Genomic DNA, 23,520 nt, shown 5'->3' on the forward strand with positions numbered 1-23,520 from the left:
TCGAGTCTCTTGCATTTCTTGAGCTAAGTTCGGTGAGGAGAATTTGGAGAGTTTTTTGCAGGGTTGTTCTGAGGGAGATTTTTTGCAGATTTGAAGAGCTGATTGGAGTCTTGGAGAGCTGTTGGGTTGGAAGATTTTTGAGCTACTTCAAAGATTTATTTTTTCCCAGAGATTTTTGGGTTTTCTTCAGTGGTTTTTGCAATTGGTGGAAGAATTTTTTATTTTTATTTTGTTGGGGCTGCTACATAGCTGATTTTGGAGCTGATTTTCTCCAAAATATTTAGAGGGTAAATCAAAGAAATTTCAACCTTTTTTTTCTTCTATTTTTCTCTAAAAATCAACGATTTTTTTCTCATAAAAATTAAAAACCCCAGTGTTTTTATGCAGATTTGTAGGGCTGCTCTAGAGCTGATTTTGGAGGAGTTTGGAGCTGATTTTCTTTAGCAAATTAAGAGGGAAATACAAGGTATTTTTTTCAACCATTAATGTTCTATTTTTCTTCAAAAAACTATTTTTTTCTTCTCTTAAAATTTTAAAACCCCAGTTTTTTTTTTTTTTTTTATTGTGCAGAATTCAGAATTTCAGATTTCTTCTATTTTTTCTCAAAAATTATTGTAATTTGCAGGGTTATTTTGAGAGATTTCGTTGGCAAATTTTTGAAGGAGATTTTGGAGCTGATTGAAGAGTTTATTTTCAGCTTGGTTGGAGCTTCTTCTCTTCTCAAAATTTACAGATCTTCTCCAGGTATTTCATTGTTTCTACTCCTCTTTTATTTTTCTCTAAAAAAAGATGTCATAAAATTCTAAAAACCATAGGGTTTTCTATGCAGATTTTTCTATTCTTCCCCATGGCCCCCAAAAACAAGAATGATCCAACTTGGGTTCACTGTCATTTAAATGAACAAGGGGTAAAAGTCTGCAACTATTGTGGGAAAAAAGTTAAGGGTGGGGGATCCATAGAATCAAAGAACACCTAGCACATTGGAGAGGGCAAGTAAAACCTTGTGAAAATGTTTTTAATGATTTCAAAGTAGAGATGCGAAGTTTAATTGAATTCTACAATGAAGAGAAGGGGAAAAACAAAAGACTTAGAAAAGATATAGCCAAAATTCAAAAGGATGATGCGATGTATAGTGACCCTGATTTTGAAGCATATGTGCCCAGTTTTGAAGAATCCTCTAATTTCCCTTCTAAAGTTGGAGAGGGTAATTCAAGTGGTTTAAACTTGAAGAGGACAACAACCCGTGAAGGGATTGACTTCTTCTTTGTACCCCGCACCACCACTAGTTCTCAACCAACTCTTGACGCTAAATGGAAGAAAATAGAGGAGGCTGCATATGAATGCATTGCTAGATGGTGGTATGATGCAAACATACCTTTTAATGCTACTAATTCTGCATATTATCAGCCCATGATTGATGCTATAGCTTCATGTGGAGCAGGCTTCAAAGGCCCTAGCTTTCATGATATCAGGGGCCTACTTTTACAAAATGAGATCCAAAGAATATAAGTGTACCTTACAGAGTTCAAACAATCATGGACCAAAACAGGATGCACAATTATGTCTGATAGATGGACTGATGGTAGATCTCACACCATACTTAATTTCTTAATTGCTTGTCCAAAAGGTGCTATGTTTCTCAAATTTGTTGATGCATTTGATCAGGTGAAGGATGCACAATTTCTATTTCGTATTTTGGATGAAGTAGTTATGGAAGTAGGGGCTGAAAATGTTGTAGAAGTTATCACAGATAATGCCTCTAACTATGTTGCAGTGGGAAAGATGTTGGAGGAAAAACACCCCACTATTTGGTGGTCTCCATGTGCAGCCTATTGTTTGGACTTCATGCTTGAGGATATTGGCAAAATTGAGTGGGTGAAGAAGTATGTGGAAGATGCAAAATCCATAACCAAGTACATCTACAACCACTCATGGGTTTTGAACCTTATGAGAAAGCACACAGGGGGTAAAGAGCTTGTTCGATCAACCATCACACGATTTGCAACCAACTTCCTTTCGTTGCAATCCCTTGTTCAACAAAAAACAAACTTGAGGAAGATGTTTTCATGTGATGAATGGAATTCATCTCAGTGGAGCAAAAAGGCAGAAGGGAAACAGATGGTTGACCAAGTATTTGACAAAAGATTTTGGTCAAAGGCAGAGGAGATTGTGCTATTTAGTGAGCCTCTTGTCAGAGTTTTGCGGATGGTGGATAGTGATAAATCTACTATGGGTTTTGTTTATGAGGCCATGGATCAGGCCAAGGAACAAATAAAGGCAACATATGGGGATAAAAGACAAAAGTACATTCCTCTATGGAGAATCATTGATGAAATATGGAACAAACAACTCCATAGACCTTTACATGCAACTGGCTACTACTTAAATCCAAGGTATGTAATTTTGGATTTCAATTCTCATTGCTTATAAGTTATAAGTTTTAACTTTTGCTTTTAGCTTTTAGTTTTGTTGACTTGATGAATATGTTTTTGTTTTCTAAATTTTGAAGGTACCATTACATCTATATAGCAAGTATTAGTGCATATAACCAAAATAGCACGTAAGCAACATCTACATGCCCAACTGCTCCTACAAGTTGTAGTTTGTGCTTTGTACTTCGCTCGCAAGCATTTGACCTGTGCTTGGTTTCTAGCCATGCACCACACGTAGCACCACATTCTTGACCAACACTTTCATGCGCCGTCTTGTCTTGTTGGTTGGGTGACTGATGGCCTCATCAACCACCCTAGCTTGTGCCATTTCCCTTTTTGTCTATGTCACAACTTCATTTTTGTCGCGGCTTGCAGACCAGTCGACATATCTTCGCCACCCCCGACTGTTGGCTTCTTGCGTGATCCTTTTTCTGTTGCATTCGAGCTTGACCGTCGAGTTGACTGGTGGCTGGCTTGTTGGCCACTAGCCGTTGGGCCTCCCCTTGTTATTTCAGTAGCTCTTGTCAATTGGCGGTCTCGACTCCTCGGTCTGCACAACATGTCTCTTTGCTATGCTTGCTCAATGTGCCAACAACGTGTTGTGTCTACTTGTTTGCACCGCTGCCCCAAGCAAATACTACCACAAACTTGTCCAACTCACTGCTAAGGTGGACTCATCACCTCCCTCCACCGCTGCTAATTTGTTGTCCCACACTTAACACTTTCTCATGCATCCTAGCCCAAGTTTTGACACCCAACGCTCTAGTCGTCCCCTTATTGAGCTCTCGTAGTCTGTACTTTGCTTGTTGATCTGCCTTGTTTCTCATGAAACAAAGGCCCCGTGAAATTTTTATCTATTGCAGCAATTGGAAATTATTCTTCTAACTGAAAAATTAATTATGAAGTTTATTTGCTACGACAAACAACGAATAAAATCACAACTGCAATTTTCACCATAAAAATACTATAGAAAATAAAATACTGAAAACTGAGAAATTCTAGCACACACAAGAATTTTGACATAGTTATTTTTGGACAATTGTCCCTGAAAAAACCCAATGCGGGAAAACCGGTGCAACAGATGAGGGCTTTATTATTATTCTCCAGTAGCAATTTTGGTCTAATATGAGGAAAATATTGGCAAAATTATTGTGAGAATTTTCTCTCACCCCTCAACTAATTTCTGCCACCAAAATCACGTCCGTATCCTCTGTGCTGAGCCTCCTGCATCACCCTCTGCGTAGAGCTTACGCTGGCCCTATGAGAATTTCGGCCTTCCTTCCTTTGCCTCTTTCAGGGACTGGAAACCTTCCTCCCGGAATGTTGTTGCCCTCCTCTTCCACCTGCTACTCACCCTCTAGCTCTATCTTCTCTGCTGAGCTACTGCTACTAAGAAAATCAAATTGCCTGGGCAATTGAGTATCTGCACTGGTGTGTTCTCCATCACCACATCGACCTCCTCTTATAATCCACTGTTGGAGCACCAACGACCAAGATTAAAACATAATTGATGGCTAGGATCATTTTTGGATCGATCCATGTGAGTTTTTAGATGATTCTCACCTTATCTCAATTAATACTGATTAATTAACCATATTCCTTAAGTTTAGACTTAGGAAATATTTAAAAAAGGTTAATAATCTAATTGAGACAATTCTAGGCGAAATTTCTAGAAACAATTTTTGGGTTTTGAAGATCTCATGTATTCTAGCCTCTCCACAAAATTTCCTGGCTAGAACACATTCGATGCTACAAAAACTAACACTTCCTCTTAGCGAGGAATGTGTTCTAGTGCTGCACATGCTGCCACAACACCTTGTCTCTGCATCATCTCCTATCACGTTGCTGATGTCTAGCTGTTGCTGCCCACCAACCACTACACAACTTTGATATGTGCTGCATTGTGATGCTGTTGACCCTGCCATATTGCTGCCAACACTGCATATGCATCTGCACTGCAACTCCCTCTCATATGTTGTTGCTGCAACTGCAACATCTGCAACTGAGAATCAACCAAAGTAACCTGTCCCTGCTACTGAAACGGGTTCTCCACCATACCCATCTATTCCTTGAAATAGACGAACTTAGCTCTCCCTAGAACTTTCGTGAGTATATCTGCAACCTACTCTTCTGTGGGAACATATTGAAGCTGGACTGCTCCGCATCGTACACAATCTTTGATGAAATGACACTGAATATCGATGCGCTTCGACTTGTCATGAAACACTGGATTCTCAGAGAGCTTTATGCAACTCTGATTATCACAATAGACACTAGTCGCCTCCATCCTCTGCCTGAACAAGCTTACTAGCAGCTTCTGAAACCATATAGATTCGCATGTAGTTGTGCTGGTTGCCATATACTTTGCTTCTGCAGAGCTCAATGCTAGTGACTTCTAATTCCTGCTACACCAAGAAACCATCCTTGATCCAACACTGAAGCAGTACCCAAAGGTACTTTTCCTGTCCATTGAATTGCTTGCCCAATCTGCATTTGTGTACCGACAAAGTCTGACATCATCTACTCGAGTATATCTCAACCCATACTCGACTGTTTTGTGAACATACCCCAAAATATGCCTCGCTACTGCCCAATGTACTGTCTTCGACTCTACCATGAATTGACTTAGGGTATTGACTGCGAAGCAGATTTCTGGCTTAGTATTGACCAAATACATGAGAGACCCAATAAGCTGTATATACAAGGTGGGATCAACATCCTTGTCATCCGATGCATCTATCTTCTTCTAGTAGGTGATCATGAGCGTAGACATGGGTCTGCAATCCTGCATTCTAAACCTCTTCAGAATATCTGTAGCGTATCTTCCTTGCCCAAGGAAGATCTCCCCATCCTTCTGCCACACTTCCAACCCTAGGAAATAGTGCATCAACCCCAAATCCTTCATGTCAAACTCCGTTTCCAGGTTCCTCTTGCAGTCCTCTATGAGCCCTGATGATCCTGTCAAAAAGAGACCATCCACATAGAAAATTAGAATGAGTGGCTCACCCTCTACCATTAAATAGTAAAGGTTGGGATCTTTGTCACTCTTGACAAATCCCATGTGCTGCAAGTAGCTGTCAATCCTACCATACCATGCCCTGGGAGCTTGCTTGAGTCTATATAGAGCTTTCTTTAGTCTTCACACATGAGTGTGTCTCTCATGAGTCTCAAAGCCCTCTGGTTGTTCTATGTACACTTCTTCCTCTATCACCCCATTCAAGAAGGCTGTCTTAACATCCATCTGGTGAATCTGCCATCCCATCTGAGCTGCCAGGGATATAACTGACTGGATAGAAGTGTATTTGGAAACTAGGGCGAAGGTCTCCTCATAATCTATCCCTTCTTTTTGTGCATACCCCTTTGCCACGAACCTAGCCTTGTACTTTTCCACACTATTGTTTGCAACATATTTGATCTTGTAGATCCATCTAGAACTTACAACTGATCTGTCTTCCGGCCTTGGCACTACCTCCCAAACATCATTTGTCATGATAGAGCTATACTCTTCTACCATGGCATCTACCCACACTTGATGCTGTGCAGCCTCCTGAAAGTTGGAAGGTTTTGCAACCTGAGCCACCAATGCTTGGTACCTGTCAGGCTGTCTGCGCTGTCTTTTGTTCATCTTAGGAGTTCCAATAAACTCCTCTGCATCTCTCAATGTCTGACAAACCTCTCTGTTGGCTTGACCACTAGTTGTGGGAGGTTCAGCCAACTCCTCCTCATCCTGCCTCTGTTGCTCCATTTGCTGAGAACTCCCTGGATTTCCTGCACCTGAGGAAATACTGGTACTGGTCACAGTACTCGATCCTTGTGACTGTCCTCTTGCCTATCCCACTAGCTGTCCCTATGGCTGCCGCTACTGCTAGACCAGAGGAGCTTCTGCTGACTGATTCTGATCACCTGCAGATATCTCACGAGATCTCCTGAAAGCTCGGTCCTCCATGAATTTCACGTCTCTTCCTTACTACAATCTTCCTATTGCCTCTCCACCAAATTTCGTGGCTAGAACACATCCGATGCTACAAAAAATAACAGGCTTGATCTGCTTGTCGGCTTCTTGGTCAGATGGTCCTCTGTGCATGGGCTTGTCTACATCACGTCCAATCCTTGCCAAGTACTCTCCCTCACACTTCCAGCTCATGGTAGCTCCCTGCATGGGCCCTACTTGACTCGTCCTTTTGTCTCACGATAATCAGTCAACTTCCTCGAGCTTGATATTCTGTCTCTCTCACAGCATCACTGCTCTTGCATATGTGCACCGACGCTCTTCACACAAGGTTGGCTTGACTTGGTTGCGCCCTAACTTCCTGTTGGCAGAAGTTGTGGCAGTTGGGTGGGTCGTCAGACTTGTTGGCCCTCCCCGTGTTTTGTTTTTTTTTCTAATTTCACTTGCTGGGCCATATGACCGATTTCAGCGTCCCCTTTAAAATTTTTTTCTCACCTTCATATGATCACAGCTGAACCTGGCCCAACGATCCTATACAAGTCCTGGCTTCCTGTAATCCCAAGATCGATTTAGAGTTTATGCTCTGATACCATGTTAATATTCCTGCAAATCTAGCACTCGACACTTGATTCATAGCAAAATTATCAGATCCACTGATTAAATGCACAACTAGGTTCATTAACACGTTAAAATTTAGCGGAAGTAAATATATTGATCTCAACCACAATGACATAGATTTTTGCCCAATCATAGTTCTTGGTTAAAATAACCTCGAAACTTGCTTGGGCTCACATCATCGGAAAATGGCCCAACTGAGAAAATACAAATGCCTTGGATTTGATCCAACACATCTGCCCTAGATTGGTGCTCGATCTCCTTGGCAGATTTGGATCTCCAAGCTCCCTCCTGTACTTCCTTGGACCTGACACTCTGTAGTATCACACTCTTCCTCCTCGGGCTAGTGACACTGTATGGTGTGCCTTCTCCTTCTCCCTCTACATTGAGCTAAATCCCTAACCCTAATTCCAAAGTGATTGACGGCTGAGATTAGATTGCCTCATGTGAGCTCAACGTCTGAGATTAAAACAAAATCACTAAAGTAAATTACTTTACTTTTCCTAAGTTTACTTTAGCCCTTTGAGCCAACATAATCTTTATGTGCTTTTCCTAAGTTACAAAGCAACTTGCTCAACCTAGAGCATCCTAGGGAGATCTTGTTGGTGACTTCTGCATGCCTAGACACTTAGGCTTGTGTTAAAGTACCTGCCCGAGCTACAAGCATCAATAGGCTAAGTAGGCAGGACTCAATTGAGTTGGACTGGTTTAGTACTGAACCATCTGAGTCATGTCTTGACTTGGCCGGTTCAATGCCAAACCAATCCCCCCAACTGAGTAGAGGGCCAAGTTAACTTGATCAAGGGTCAACTTGATCAAGTTGGCTGAGTCTGAGTCCATACAAATTGATTTTAAAACTATGGTTCCAACAATGATCCATCCAATGTCTTAATTCAAAACCTGCAGATTTAAGTTTGTGGAAAAAGACAACAACGAGCTTAACATCCTCCATAACTGTTCTTACTTGCATCTTTTGGCTAGGGATAGTCATCCCTCTCACATCCCAAGTCAAAATAAATTGCTTCACTCAAAAGGAGTTTCATTCACTGTTTCCTTAAACCTGTTATCAGTTAAAAAAAATTCTGACATTGCAAGCAGATGCCCAGGAGGTTGTTTAGTGACTTAGTCACGTCTTTATAATTTTTAGGATATGAATTAAGATTTTCCCCTCGCTGGCTTATCATTGTTGCTTAACTCATAATATTATTCCTTAGATTGCTTTCTATGCTTGCTTCTTACGAACACATTAAAAGGCAACATAATTTGCATCACATGTGACAAGATTTCTGAATTCCCACTGTTATATTTGTTTCTTTGATTTTTTCCTCAAATCTTCCTACTTTGAAATATGTCAAGATTAAAAGACAAAGAAAAAGAAGAAGAAGAAACTAACATAAATACTATGCTCAAGGTGCTAATGATCTAATATAAATAGCATCTTCAGGAAATTATTATCAGGCAATGTATAGTTCTTACCAAGTGATGCAAATACTTGGGCAAAGAACGTTTTTAAAATTCTTGTCCATGTGTGATCATTAAGTTAAGAAGGCCAAATGTGTACTGTAGCATAAAAAGGTATTAACGCATATATACACTTTTTATAGTTCAATAAAAAGTTCTATCTGCAGAATGATATCAAGAGGGGTACTACAAGCATTTAAAAATAAATCTAGATAACAGCATTGTTTAAATTTCAGTTATAGTCAAAGTACATGTAAAACAGGAGGAAAATAAAGTATATAAACACTGATTTGTAATGGCTTTGAAACTTAATAAGAACTAGAACATAATAAATAAGAAAGAAAAAATAAAGCAAGCAGTTGCCAGGCTGCTTTTTCTTCTGTAATGTTATACAACCTTCAATTTATTTGTAAAGAAAGAAACAAGAGAAGACTCTTAGCTGTCATGTTCTCGGAAATGTTTACCTATCCATGTCAAAGATTATCAGATTAAAGAGGACTTACCATTAGAATGATGTCATAATTTCTTCTTTGCACTGCACGTACTGCTTCCACCCCATTAGAGACAACATCAATGCTGTAACCTAGCCGCTCCATCATGGACCGTGTAACCATCACAATAACTTTGTCATCTTCAACGAGCAGGATCTTAGCTTTGGATCGTGTCTGTCTTAATTCTGAGGTATTGTCTGATGATTTGTGACTGGACTTTTCCAATTCCCCCTGATTTTCATGTACAGAACTAGGAAACTTGAGATCCTCTGATAGCTGAATCTGCTTAGAAGCAACTGGTTTGCGATTAATAGCAGCAGGATTTCCTTGAGAATGTTGATTACTTTCATTTGATGAGCATTCATTGTCCTGTTTATGAACTTTCTCCTTTCCATAAAAATTATTGCTACCATGTGCTGAACATTGATTTACAAAATCATTGATAGAACTCACATCTTCATTTGAAGTTCTTTCCGTTGAAGTTGATTTACCTGTAAGAAACATATGGTTTGCATGCATGCTAGTTTTTTTGCTGATGCTATTTGATTTAATGTCACTTACAGATATTAGTTTGGACCTGGAAGCTACTCCATTTGAAGAGAATAAAGAACCTAATGTCCGTGGCTGAAACTGAAAATAAGTTGCTTTATTGTCTTCGACAGTATGTTTCATCGTGTTCTCATATTGAGGAAGAGGCATATCATATAGCGGATCATTATCTGTCTCATCACAGGGGGCCATTTTCGGAACTCTGCAAGGTATAATGAAAGAAAATGTTGAACCGTGATGTTCCTGACTTGTTACCGTGAGATGCCCTCCCATCAATTCCACCTGTCAATTCAGCAACATTATAAAAATGTGTTATCTCTATCCAATCTAAATACTTTTACCTCTTCGTCTCAGAAATATCTTCTGACAAACATATCAAATGCAGAAAAATAGTTTGCTCTGTTCTTTTTCCAGGAAGAATGATGAGAATGAATTTATACAAAAATACAAGTAACTGCAGATAAATTATTTGTATTACCTTTTTTCCTCAGAAAGATCAGTTTCAATTTAATTTACTGCAGTGCAAAAAGTTCCACCAACCATGAATGTTTGTTTACATTCCATACATTTACTCTCCGTGTTTTAAATATTGCCTACAGCAAAACCTGCAAGCATACATTGGTTGCCACAATGCCAGCCATGATCTTCTGCTGACACTCCATACATTCTATGTATGACCTTCAGAAAATGGCTTCTAGAAAACCAGAAAGAAAGACTGCTAATACAAAGAATATCTACACTATTTTGATGTTAATTTTCTCAGAACTAGCTTACCATAGTCTTTGGCATATATTATGGCTATTGACCTGATAAAAGCAAACTAATGCAGAAAAACAGTTGCAACTTATCGAAGTGCTTGATAAACTTGTACAGCTTGTCTTGTTCAGGTACTACTCAATCTTTACCTCTTTTAAGCTGCTGCTTCTTGACACTTTCAGGGAAGCTACCTTGGTCTGCACTTTGGACTATTTGAACTTTCTCATTGAGTCCTTGTTCCACAATCTAGTCCCTTCCAAATGGGGTGTTTTTACTGCAAGTGTCCCACAGGATGCTCCACGACTAGGGATCGACATTCACTTGCAGAAACTACTTTTGGGATTTGGATGTAGAGTCCCTTGATATAGCTCTCTCTCTCTCTCCTTTCCCCAATTTTACCGAGATTCCCCTTATTTCACCCTCAATCTGACCAGAACAGAATGTGTATGCTCTTTTCTTTTTTAGTCTTTACAAGAGGAAAGTATATCCTTCCAGCCCATTTTGATTATAAATTCAGGGTAGATTGCTTTGGGAAGTGAGAAAATATCAAAACCAACTGTAATTGATAGTGGCGATGAGGGCAGACTCTAGATAGGAAGCTCTCTATTGGAAGTAGTGAGCATTCTCTGTACACTTGAGGGAACTTGCTTGCCATGATCGTATTAAATGCCTCATTTGCTCACTTGATTCATGAATTTTAATAAAATTATAAAGTAGCATGACTCGAATGTTTAGTCTAAAGTATATGAGAATCGTACTTGATGAGGGTAATGTATAGACTGGAATTTCAATTTCAATTCAGATCCTCTTTCCTATTTCTAATGAGAACATACCAAAACATTTTTCCCACTAAGAAATCTAGTTAGAAACTAGAACTGCCATGCTGATTAGAGGAGAATTGAGAACCTAACTCCTACTTTGTAGTCAACAAGCTTGACCTTGCTTACACTAGGATTGGCCCATTTATTGGCCATTTTATGATTTTATCTACTAGTCTCTTGTTGATTTTGTAGCTTCGGAAGGTCTTCTGCATAGGCTTGTGTCTAGCACGCAGGAAAAGAAGTCCTTTTTAGGTGGTTGTTCGAGAGGAGCAACTAATATGATCTCCTTCCTAAGTTTTAACTTAGGAAAAAGTACATTGATTAATTATTTAATTAATGTTGACTTTGGGCTAATGTTTTTCTAAGGATAAATAATTAATTATTTAAGTGACTTAGATCTAATCTCCATCGTTGATCAAAGAAAGCTAGGATTTAATCCTAGCCCTCAATCACTTTGGAGATTAGGGATTTGGCCCATGGAGAAATTATAAAGAAAAGGCACAATCAAGGGAAAAGGATTGTAGTAGGGAAATTTCAGGACTAAATTTCAAGGAGGCCGAGTCTAGGAGAGAGAGGTGTTGGCATAGTTGTCATTGATGGCAAAGGGTGTCAGTTAATGTATGCGGCCCACAATTGCAGTTGATGATATGCTTGCTGTCTATGCTTGTTATGCTTGTGTTGATGCACTGTATTATGGAGGTGTTGTTATGCTTGCAGAGCAGTAAGGTATGTTACAAAAAGATTGCCGTTGTATGTTGTGAGCAACCACAGAGATAATGTTGCAAAATAGAGGTATGGCTTAGATGTGTTGCCAGTCAAAGATGGATGGAGTATTGGCTGATGGCGATGCTTGAAAAAGTTGTGATGTAAGGCAATGTTGGCAAAGAGGTGATTGATTTGTGATCCTATGATGTTGAGTATGTGTTGCTCAGATGTTGTGAGGGCTATGTTGTTGAGCTAGTTATGTTGGAGAAGTATGTTGTAGAGGTCAGTGGACAGAGGCATGTTGAAGGGTTATGTTGTAGAGGTACACAAAAATGTTGTGATGCAAGAAGATGCAAGTTGCAAGTTATTGTTGTGATGCAAGAATGGTTTGGCTATTGTAATCATTAAAGTTGGCCTATATTAATGCATGTTAATTGAATATTTCGAAATTCATCTTATGTATATTAATATTCAAATGTTGAAAGAATTTGGAAACGAATGAGTGGAATGCAAAGGGACAAGACTGTTCACTTTATATTCTTGTGTGGAATACTAACAACCAACAAAGTTTGTTTATAAAATATGTAATTTTGGAAGGCTGGAATGCTAGAGAATATGGGAAAGTTGATTGAGTTGTTGTGAGACCTTGTTCGTGAGTTACCTGGCACAAAGACCAAGAAGAAGAGGAACTAATGTGAAGCAGACTTGAGGAAGAGAAGGGAAAGACAAAGAGATGGAGGTATGCAGAATTATAGACCAGGGAAACCAAGACACTGTATTTTTTATGTATCAGGGGATTGTAGTCTCCTTTCAGGTTGTAGCCTGAAAAAGAATAGGTTGGAGCCTATTGAAGTGGAAGTGGGAGCTTCCAAGCAAGTTGTAACTTGCATAAAAAATAGAGGTAGGAGCCTCCAAAAGCTGTTGTAATAGAGGAAGTAGGAGCTTGCCTTTACATCACAACAATTTTTTTTGTGGTTTTCTCCCTTTATGGGTTTCCACTTATCACTGGTGTCCACATTTGTTGCTTATTTGTGCTGATTTTTATGTTGTAGCTGAATGTTGTTTGTGTGTTAAAATTTGCTTTTTATATGGAGGAATGTTGCTCATCTAATAGTTCAGATAAATGTTGAAAAGAAAAGTAAACAAAAATTTTATGTCCATGAATGCACTAAATTGATTCACACCCCCTCTCAGTTTAGTCAAGTTTCCAACAAGAGGTTGAGTTAGCTGAAGAGGAGGGCTGAATTTCTCAAGTGTGCAAGGGCTGTATGAGAGGAAACGGAGGGGCTGATTTGCTAATGAGTGCGGCTAAATTCTTCAAGGGTTGAATTCTTCTAGGAGTGCTGATTTCCAGTGGGCCGAATTCCTTGAGGCCGATTTTCCAGTGGGGCTGCTTTTTAGGTTCAAGAAGTTGTAATTTTTCTGTGTATTCTTTGAGGGCCTAGGCCCTAATTTTTCTAAGTATTTTAAATAGAAGGAAGATTGTCTTGCGGATAGTTTTTTTGCTGTAGTGTAATTGATTTGTTGATTTTTGTGTAGCACTGGGAGGTATTCCTGCATGCCAAATAGACCTACCAAATCAGTCAACGAAAGTTATGAAAAATAAAATTAAAATTGTAATTTTTGGGGTTCATGTAGGCTCCAAATCATCAAGTCGGCCCCACCATGAAAGGGTGTGACCCTTAGTCAAAACCCATTAATTTGACCAATATAAATACACAAGTCAATCTCGACATTTGAACCAATTTGCATCACATCACACTTCTACTCTTTTGTTCACACATGCAAAGTCAAGGACAAAAAATTGAAGGTTGACCTAGTCATTGAAACTGCCATTTCACCGAGTTTTGATCTATTCTGGTTGACTGAAGTTCTGACTTTGTTTGATCGAAAATTTGAGCAAGTTGGACCAAAAGAAGGGACTGTTTGACCACCAAATTGATCTTAGTATTGACATTGACCACAACTTTGACTTTGACCGCAAAAGTGTTGACCATAGGCAAAAGTTGACTGCAGGTCTTGACCATAGGACAAAATTAACCTCAGGTTGAATTTTGACAGTTGACCAACATTGACTTTTCTGCTCTTTTTGGAGGGTTTGACCAACTTGGACTAGCTGGTATTTGACCAGGTTTGACTAGTATCTTGGATTTGGTTTTTGGCATAGATTTCTAGAATATTCTTAGAATTGTAATTATCGCTGAAGAACAATTTCTCCTTAGAAGAAAAGTTTGCTGGGTTTTTTCCAAGGTTGGGTTTTCCTAGGGTAAATTTATTGTCTCTTTGTCGCTTGGCTGTCTCTTTATGATCCTACTGTTATCATTGTATTATTGTTGAGATTTTCTATGTATAATTGCTTAATGGTACATGTGACATAAGTTAACTTGATCAAACAATCATTGGAAAGTAATTATCAGATTAGAAGATCAATTTCTATTACAAAAAATCAACATGATTTCCCTATTTTATTTTTGCTGCAATTTTAACTTTTGAAAGTTAAAATACCAGTGTTTTTACTTTCAGCGATTTGTAGATTTATTGAGTAAATAATTTCTGGGTATAATATAATTGTTGAGGCATAAATAAATCAGATCTTGTATTAGAGATTTAACATCTCTTCCTATTTCTTGGTAAATGATCTAGCTTCCAACTCTGAAACAAGTTAGTTAGCTTTTGACTTCATACAACACATACCTAATTTTCCAATTGGGATTCTTGCACTGGCCTTTTGTTACTCAAAAATTACCACCAAATCCTTTTCCACAAATAGATGTCGAACTCCTTTTTCTAAACAATGTCCTAACTCTTAGAGATGCATCAACTCTAATTTTGTAAGCTTTCGAAATGTTCCATCCCCACGGCCTTAAAATTAATAGGCTATCCATTGTAGTTTTATATTTCTCTTATGGCTTCTAATCTACTTGAACTTTTTCTTCAAAAGCGTATCAAACTTCAGGTTGAATAAATTGGATTATCTCCTCATCTCTATTGGTCATAATGGAATTGGTATGGCTAGATGGGTGTCCCAACAATGCTTAGAGGTCTCCTCTTTAAAGTAGGTCTTGACTCTTGATCCAACCCAAAATAGTTTCAGACGTAATCTAATTTGTAAGAGAATTTGACAACACAACTTTTTCTTCTCACTATTTCTATTTAAGGAGATCACATCCATGGGTCTTTCTAAAGGAAGGCGATGTTGCTACTTTGTGGCAGCTTTGTTTCTTCAGCTTGTCAATGTCTCTATTGACTAGCTTCCTTGTGAAAGGTATTCACTAGATGCATACACACCCAAAGAAGAGTGATATCAATAAGTTAATCAGAGAAGACATTTATTAGCAATCCATTCAAATCACTTAGGTTCTCACCCACAATCCCTCAACCCTAAGATGGCATTTTATGGTGAGAATTGAGAACTTCTTACAGATTGTTGACAATCCCATTGTTTGTGTAGACTACCTATGACAAAATAATTACATACCCTTATGATTACCCTTACCCAACATATAGAGCATGCTCCCTGTTACCCACCAAAATGGGTAACCCTATAGGAGAAAACTCTTTCTCCTATCTTGGATAGCCAACTAGCCAACAACCCTACACATTGCCCAGTGATGATGCCACATTCCTCTACCATTTTTGCTAGTCATGCACCTCTCACCATCCGACATTCCCCTTGAATGAAGATGGGCTACCACTCAACTAGTACTTTAACCATTTTGCAATCAAGTTCTTTTACTTGATGTTTTGAGCATTTTAACATGGATAAAGGGGTGATCTAGATGATTGATTGATCTTGACTGTAAAGTTGTTCTATCACCTTACCAGAGGGGTGGAAAAAGGCTGAGGAAAGGGGTAACCAATGCCTTCACGATTTCTTCCTCCTTTACATATACACACTCAAGATGTGGACCTTCATTAGTCGGTTCCCTGGCCATGACACTTAGGCATGAAGTCATTCCTCTCCACTGCCACTTATTTTCACTAACACTTATGAATTGAAGGGTTGACGTTGAAAATGCCAACTCCCCTTTGGGGTTTGAAGCACCTAATAGGGTTGATTACCTAGCCACCTCTACAATAGTAGGTTGATTATCTACACGACTGTTGACTCTACACTACGCTGCCCAGCATCTGACTGCAACTAGACTCTGCATGTATCACTCTGGCATCTGACTACATCTACTGCCACTGATCCATCCTGCTACAAAATACCTTGGGCCCTCGTAGCAAGGTATTGATTTAAGAGGTGGACCTCCTAAAAAATTCTTGTCCATTTGTAGCATCTGGGGCCACAAAACCAAGTCACCCCATTTCACTCCTGGGGGTATGTCAGCAAACATGGCGAAGTCTTCCTCCAACCTGGAGGATAGCCTATCGATCTCTGTTGATGCTGCCTGCTAGTCTCGCTTCTCCTCCTTGTCCTTCTTTTTGAGAGGACACTGGGTACTGTAGTGACCAAGCTCACCACATCTGAAGCACTTGACCTTCGACAAGTCCTTCTTCTTTTGCTGCTCCCCCTGTCCCTGACTGGGACCCTTCGATGCGAGGGCCACATTCTCCTCCTCCTTCACCTACTTCAATCTGCTGCTGCTGCCACTAATGGAGCTCTTTACCAGGTCTTGTCTCAACTCCTACTGCAAATCGACCCACATCCTGTCCCACCTTGGCAAGGTGTCTCTGCCCAAGATACTTTGGACAAATACCTGCCACTCCTCGGAGACACTGTTTAGTGCCAATTGCACTAGCTCTGTGGGTTGAGGCATTGCCCCAACAGCTGACAACTGGTACCGTATCTCTTGAATCCTGGTGAGGAAGGGGTCTATGCATACCCCTTTCTGCGTCTTGGTGCATCTCAACTTCTCCTCTAAGTACATCTTCCGCTGCTCGGAAGTGCCTTAGTACAACGTGGTGAGAGTCTCCCACATCTCTCTGGCAGTCGCTTTGCCAGCTATGTGAGAAACTATGTGATCCTGAACAACATCAAGGATTAACCTCTTCGCCCATGCCATTTCCTTTCTGTACTCCTTCAACTGATTTGCATTCGTGGGGATAGTTACCACTGCATCTATGAAAGGTTTCAGGCCATATTCATCCAGAAGGAAGGACATCCTTGCCTTCCAGATGACATAGTTGGAAGCACCATCCAACCTGCCCTAATCTTGTAGTCCAACAGTGGCCATCTCAGATAATGTCGAAATCTCCTCTTCCCTTCTACTAAGCTACTGCTAGGCTATTCACACTCCCTTATGGAGTGAGAAAATTTGCTGACAACGGCTGCTGATCTGCAAGGGAAATCGAACTTCTTGAGACTAGCAGTTCCTTGAGGAAAATTTTCCCTTAGTGTGTTCTCTTCTTCCACTCGACGCTAGTTCTGCTCTAGCAAATTGCTGCAAAAAATACTGCGTCCAATAAGAAATCTGCTCTGCGAAAAATACTGGTTGCTTCCTCTACCTCTGGAATCCCTCGGTCTGGGGAGATCGAATTTTTTCTCCCCTCTCAGAAAAATCGATTCTCCTCAAGATATTTGACCTCTTGGCCAAGGTGACTGCGCTGCCTCTGGGGTTTCGATCTGCTGCCCCAAAATGAACAGTGAAACTCCCTATTCCTTTGCTACTAAGCTCTTCGGTTGATCATCTGCGCTCTGATACCATGTGAAAATTCTGAAACCCAGAATCCTATTGTAGCAAGTCAAAATTATTCTCCTAAATGTTAAAGCAATTCTTAACAATTTATTTTTTGTTTGCTACAACAAATACTGAATCAATCACATTGCAACCTACACAAATAAACTGCGGAGGAAATAAACGCTGGAAGAAATACTAGCACACACACATAAAATGACACAGTTATTTTTGGACCAATGTCCCCGGAAAAACCCAACTTTGGAAAACCGGTGTAGCAGTTGAGGGTTTTATTATTATGCAGTAGTGAAATAATCTGAGTACAACTGGATGCCGAAATTGGCGATCCTATAGAGACAAACTGGCAAGAAAAATCTAGTGAGGAATTTCCTCACTCCACAGGGAAATCCATGTTATGACCTAAGCTCAAATTGTGTTGTCCAAACTGGCTCGCATAGTCACTGTGTCACCCTAGCGCAGTCACTTCTGCACTCAGCTCGGAACAACTTCTCCTCAAGCCGCCTGGTTTGCTGCTATCTGGGAAAATGTCTCTCCTGGCCTCCAGAACCTCTGCCAAGCTTCTGGCACTGAAACTCTGCTTCTCCCCAACAATTTCGAAATTGGCTTTAGAGGCTACTGCGCTGCTCTGCATTAGCTTCACTGTGGCTCTTCTGCCTCTCTGCAAATGCACTCACTGGATCTGGAATCCTTCCTCTGGCTTCACTGTCTCTGCCCCTCTCTCACTGCTTTGATCTCAGGTTCTCTCTCCGACAACTGACAGTTGCTACTCTGGAAATCGATCTGCGGTTGAAATCAAACTTCTCAAGTGATTTCTCCAAGCCCCATCGACTTCTTCTTATAATCGTATTTTGAGACTTCAACGACCAAGATTAGATTTGAATCGATGGCTAGGATTAGCTTGAAGTCGATCCGTGTGAGTTTCTATAACATTCACTGTTAATTTTCTAAATCCAACACATTAGAAATTCCTACTGCACTATCTGGTTTATTTCACCTACTTGTTTATTCCTTTAACAAGTTATTTAACCATATAAATACTGAAAATAAACACAAATGCAGTCTCAACTCATTTACAGATCATCAAGTGAAATAACAAACAAACACACAAGGGACACCATTATTTTTGGACAATCGTCCCCAGAAAAACCCAACTTGGGAAAACCGGTGCAGCAGTTTTGAGGGTTTTATTATTAAGCAGCTTTCTTGAGTACAACTAGGGTGCCAAATTGGCTCACCCAACAGAGATATCTATTTGGCAGTAATACCTCTCTTCGAAAGTAAATATTCAGCAAGTCTGCTCCACGAAACTCCTTCCAACGCTTCTCTGAGGCTCTGCGCCAGCCCTCCTTGCCTCTACGTAGCTCTGAAACCCCCTGTGTCAGCCCTCTGCTGCTTTGCGCTGGCTCTCTGGCCTTCTACGTCACCCATGCAGGCCCTGCTAGCCTCCGCGCAGTCTCTCTGGGCCTTTGTGTGGCTCCTGTTGGCTCTGCGTAGCCTCCTCAGTCTTTGCGCTAGCCCTCTGCACTATCTCTGCGTCTCTGCTGTGCACTCTTTGCCCCTCGCTGCAACTCAAATCACTGGTTCAAATTTTCTCAGCAAACCCCGCTCCAGAAAATCGAAGTCATTGATCAATCTTGGTGTGTCTACAACTGACCCTCAAGCCTCCTCTTATACTTTTCTTGTTGAGTCTTTAATGGCCGAGATTAAATCCTTAATCAACGGCTAAGATTAGATTTGGCTTGATCCATGTCATTTAGAACATTCTCACCCAGTTTTATATTAATACCCATTAATATTTTAATTTTCCTAAGTTTAGACTTAGGAACTCCATTAAAAATATTAATTATTTTAATATCTCTCTAACTAGGTGGAATTTCCCCAAACCATTTCGGAGTCTTGGAGATCTCATGTGCTTTAGCCTCTCCACCAATTTTCATGGCTAGAGCACATCCGATGCTACCCCAAATCAACATTCACACCTTAACTTAATTAATTCTGATTAATTAGTCATATTCCCTAAGTTTAAACTTATGAAATATTAAAAAATTGACTAATAATCTAATTAAGTCATTTCTAGGTGGAATTTCCAAAAATGATTTCTGGATTTTGGAGATCTCGTGTATTCTAGCCTCTCCACAATTTTTCAAGGCTAGAACACATCCGATGCTACAAAAACTAACATAGAGGACTTCGTAGAGAGCTTTCTTCTAGTTAATTTATCCCCTCATAAAAAGATAGTTAGGGTTTGAAAGTGAAAACTAGGGTTTTCCCCTTTACTCCATGCATGAATTGATATCTCTTAAATTTAGCCCCTAAGACTACATCACCCAAGTAGGGAAGGGCACAAGGATCCTAGTGATGATCAAAACTCATTAAAATTTCAACATTTTCTCCTTTTTTAAACTTTTCGACCCTATAAGGTAAGTCATTAGGGCTATGGCAAGGGTCGAATTCAACTAGGGCTCGAGGAAGCAAAACATTGGAGCTTATTTGGCTTGCTTTCAACTTGATTGACCTCACACACTGAAAATCTAGCTTATTTCATGGTGAAAAGTGCCTCATTAGGGCTAATGTCATCAACCCTATGCAATTTAGTGCCCTAATAAACCCTAGTTTTATACAAGGGTTCAACTTAGGGCTTATTTAAAGGTTTACCATCTCCTTTTGTTGATCATACCTTTAAGTAAACCTTTTCATTGTGCTTTCATACCTAGATACACGTTTGTTAAGTTGATTCTTGAAACCCTAGTTATCAAGCACTATTTTTTAGGCTTTGCTTGTGGTACTCTATTCCTTTATTAAATAATTGTGCCCTAATCAATAGAAAAAGTATCTTGCTTAGCCATTCACATACATCACCTTGAGCCAATTGACTTAGAACATCCTTTAGGTGATAAATTGGGAAGCCTCTCGTGTGGTGAAATTCCATGAAAGAGAAGGAGGTGGAGTGCTAAGGTGGTAGTGGCAATTGTGAAAATTTGGAGACCCAAATTTCTACTGCAACAACTTATTAAGTTTCTTCTATTCGTTAAATTACTGAACAAATTATTTACTGCATCCTACAACAAATACCGAAACTAATACACTGCAGTCTTCACTAATTAAATTTAAATGCGAAAACAAGAAACTGAACAAGAAAGAAATACACAACACATGACACCGTTATTTTTGGACAAATGTCCTCGGAAAAACCCAGTGTGGGAAAACCGATGCAACAATTAAGGGTTTGTATTATTAAACAATATTTTTTTGAATACAATCTTTGGATGCCTTGCGGGCTATCCGATACAGAGAATTTGACTAGTAGAAGATTAGTGAGAAATACCTCACTATCACTGACAATCCGATACTGATCCAGGCCTTGGATGGCTGGCCCCACGCTGGCTCTGCGTAGTCACTGCGTCAGCCTACGCAGTTCTACGTCAACCTCTCTGGGGATTTGCGTCACCTCTTCCCGGATCTCCTACTGTCTGGAGCTTCGTTCCTTCGGCTCTCCGGTCTCACACCCCGGCTTCTGGCACTGGAACTCGACTTCCTAGCTGAATTTCAGACTCCCTCTGAAGCTCTGTGCTGCCTCTGCGTGAGCTTATGCTGCCTAGCGTGGCCTCTGTGCTGCCTCTTCTGGATCTCTCTCTGCCTCCTCTGTGATGTATTCCTGAATCAGGAAACTCTCCAACTGGAACTATCCCTGCCACTCACTGCAAGAAATCACTTCGATCTTCTCTCCAGCAACTTCTGTGCTGCTTTCTCTGAGAAATTCGATCTCTTGATCTCTTTCCAATGTGTTTTCCAAATGCCCATCGAAGTCCTTCTTATAATCCTCCAGTTGAGTAATCAACAGCCCAAATTAGATTCTAATAAATGGTTCAGATCATTTGGAATCGATCTTCGTCTTCTTCTATAAGTTTCACCCTCAGTTTGATTAATACCCTTTGATTACTTTTATTTCCTAAGTTTAGACTTAGGCATCTATTAAAAATAATTAATTATTTTAATAAAATTGTCTTTGGTTGGAATTTACCAAAACGATTTCTGGGTATTGGGGAATACATGTGTCCTAGCCTCCCTGCAAATCTTGAGGCTTAGAGCACATCCGATGCTACCAGAAATCAACACTCCCTCTTAGCGAGGAATGTGCTCTAGTAATTCAACTTGCTGAAGCATTACCCTGACTCTTAAACATCTCCCTCTGTGCTGCTAATGTCTGACATCATTGCCCATCAACTATTGCGCAAATGTTGGATTTGTACCACTGCTAACCCTGCCACTGTCAACACTAAATCTGTATTGCAACCCTCTCAAATTCTGCATTTGTACTGCTACTGGCCCTGCCACTACCAACACTGCGTCTGCACTGCAACCTTCTCCAACTACTGGTGCTACTGCATCAGCAACGGAAAAGCATCCAAAATTACTGAACAGGTGTTCAACATGATGCATCTGTTGCTGGAGTTCCGACTCTTGCTAGTCTCTGCGTTGACCCTCTAAAGCCTTTGCTCTACTGTTGACTCTGCACTGTGCCAACTACACTGCTGCCAACTCTGCTTTGCGCTGCTTAGTCTCTGGTGCTCCTAGCCACTGTAACTGCCACTCCAGTACTCCTCTACACCAATTGACACTGGTCCATCTTGCTACTTCTAATATGGGCTCCCGTAGCAAGGTATTGATCCGAGAGGTGGACTCCTCAAGGATCCTGCCCATCTGTAGTTCTTTCGAACTATAGTTCTAGACTACCCCACCTCTCCCCTGGAGGTATTTGGGCAATCATGGCAAACTCCTCCTCCTCGATCTTCGCGGATGCAGCCTTCAAATCATGCTTCTTTTCCTTGTCCTTCTTCTTGAGAGGACACTGTGTAGTTTAGTGACCAAATTCACCACACCGGAAGCATTTGATCTTCAAGACGTCCTTCTTTCGCCTCTGCTGCTCCTGCTGTGCCTTGGATGCAAGGGCTGCATTTTCTTCCTCCTCCTTAGGCTTCGTCCCATTGCTGCTGCTGCTGTCAAGTGTGCACTTGACCAAGTCTCTCCTCATCTCTTCTTGCTGAAGAGTGGCCCACATTCCTTCCTAATCCGACAATCTCTCTTTGCCCATGATACTTTGGACAAACACTTGCCATTCTTCTAAGACTGAATTCAGGGCCAGCCTTACCATCTCGGTAGCCTGAGGTGTAGACCCTACAGCTGCCAACGATTCTCAGATTTCCTGAAGCCTTGTCAAGAATGGATCAATGTGTTCCCCCTTCTGCATCTGCGTGGATCTCATCTTTTGCTCCAAGTACATCTTCCGTTGCTCGAAAGATCCTTCGTATAGTGTAGCTAATGCTTCCCACATCTACCGGGCAATATCCTTGCCGATCTTCATCTCTTAGCCCACTAGCTGTCACCATCCAACCGATCTTCATCTCTTAGCCCACTAGCTGTCATCTCTTCCAACAAAATGTCGAACTGCCTCCTCTCTCCTCTGCGCAACATTGGGATGGCTTACGCACTCCTTGCTGGAGTTAGTAGATCTGCTCCTCTCTGCTGCTGCTCAACAATAGAGAAATTGAATTCCCTGGCTAGGAATTTTGTGAGAAAGAATTCCCACAATAGTGTCTCCTTCCTTCTTCTGATGTTTTTTTCCCCAGCAACTGCTGAAAAAAACTGCTTCTTACCTGAATACTGCTCTACGCTGAAGCTTCTGTTGTGCTGCTACCTCTGCCGCTGACAAATCTCGATCTGGAAATCTTACCTCTCTGTCATGTCACTCAGAGAGAGTTTTTCCACGAGATTCTTGCCCTCCTGGCTTGGACTGCACAATCCCTCTGGAGATTCGATTTGCTTCCTACGCAACACTTCGATCTCCCTCCTCTTCAGCGCTGGGCTCTTCTGGTCTGCTCTCTTGCTTCACCTGTGCTCTGATACCATGTGAAAATTTGGAGACCTAAATTTCTACTGCAACAACTGATTAAGTTTCTTCTATTTGTTAAATTACTGAACAAATTATTTACTGCATCCTACAACAAATACTGAAACTAATACATTGCAGTCTTCACCAATTAAATTTAAATGCGGAAACAAGAAACTGAGCAAGAAAGAAATACACAGCACATGACACCG

General features: G+C 40.5%; 1 protein-coding gene and 1 long non-coding RNA gene across 2 annotated transcripts in view; one reads left to right on the forward strand and one right to left on the reverse strand.

Annotated features, from left to right (window-relative positions):
* The window catches only part of LOC149244319 (uncharacterized), a 301,816-nt gene that overhangs the window by 97,735 nt on the left and 180,561 nt on the right, over positions 1 to 23,520 (forward strand). The window contains exon 2 of the long non-coding RNA XR_016246727.1: positions 9,512 to 9,706. This is a non-coding gene — a long non-coding RNA (uncharacterized LOC149244319). The remainder of the gene's footprint in view (positions 1 to 9,511; positions 9,707 to 23,520) is intronic.
* HK5 (histidine kinase 5) overlaps positions 1 to 23,520 on the reverse strand; it is a 327,201-nt gene that overhangs the window by 29,112 nt on the left and 274,569 nt on the right. The window contains exon 11 of the mRNA XM_089374807.1: positions 8,961 to 9,779. Within this exon, the coding sequence (XP_089230933.1) occupies positions 8,961 to 9,779 (819 nt within the window). The remainder of the gene's footprint in view (positions 1 to 8,960; positions 9,780 to 23,520) is intronic.

Source organism: Pinus tabuliformis, chromosome 8, assembly GCF_031772625.1.
Source record: "Pinus tabuliformis cultivar Carrire ecotype Pingquan chromosome 8, CPIR1, whole genome shotgun sequence".
Classification (NCBI taxonomy): Eukaryota; Viridiplantae; Streptophyta; class Pinopsida; order Pinales; family Pinaceae; genus Pinus; species Pinus tabuliformis.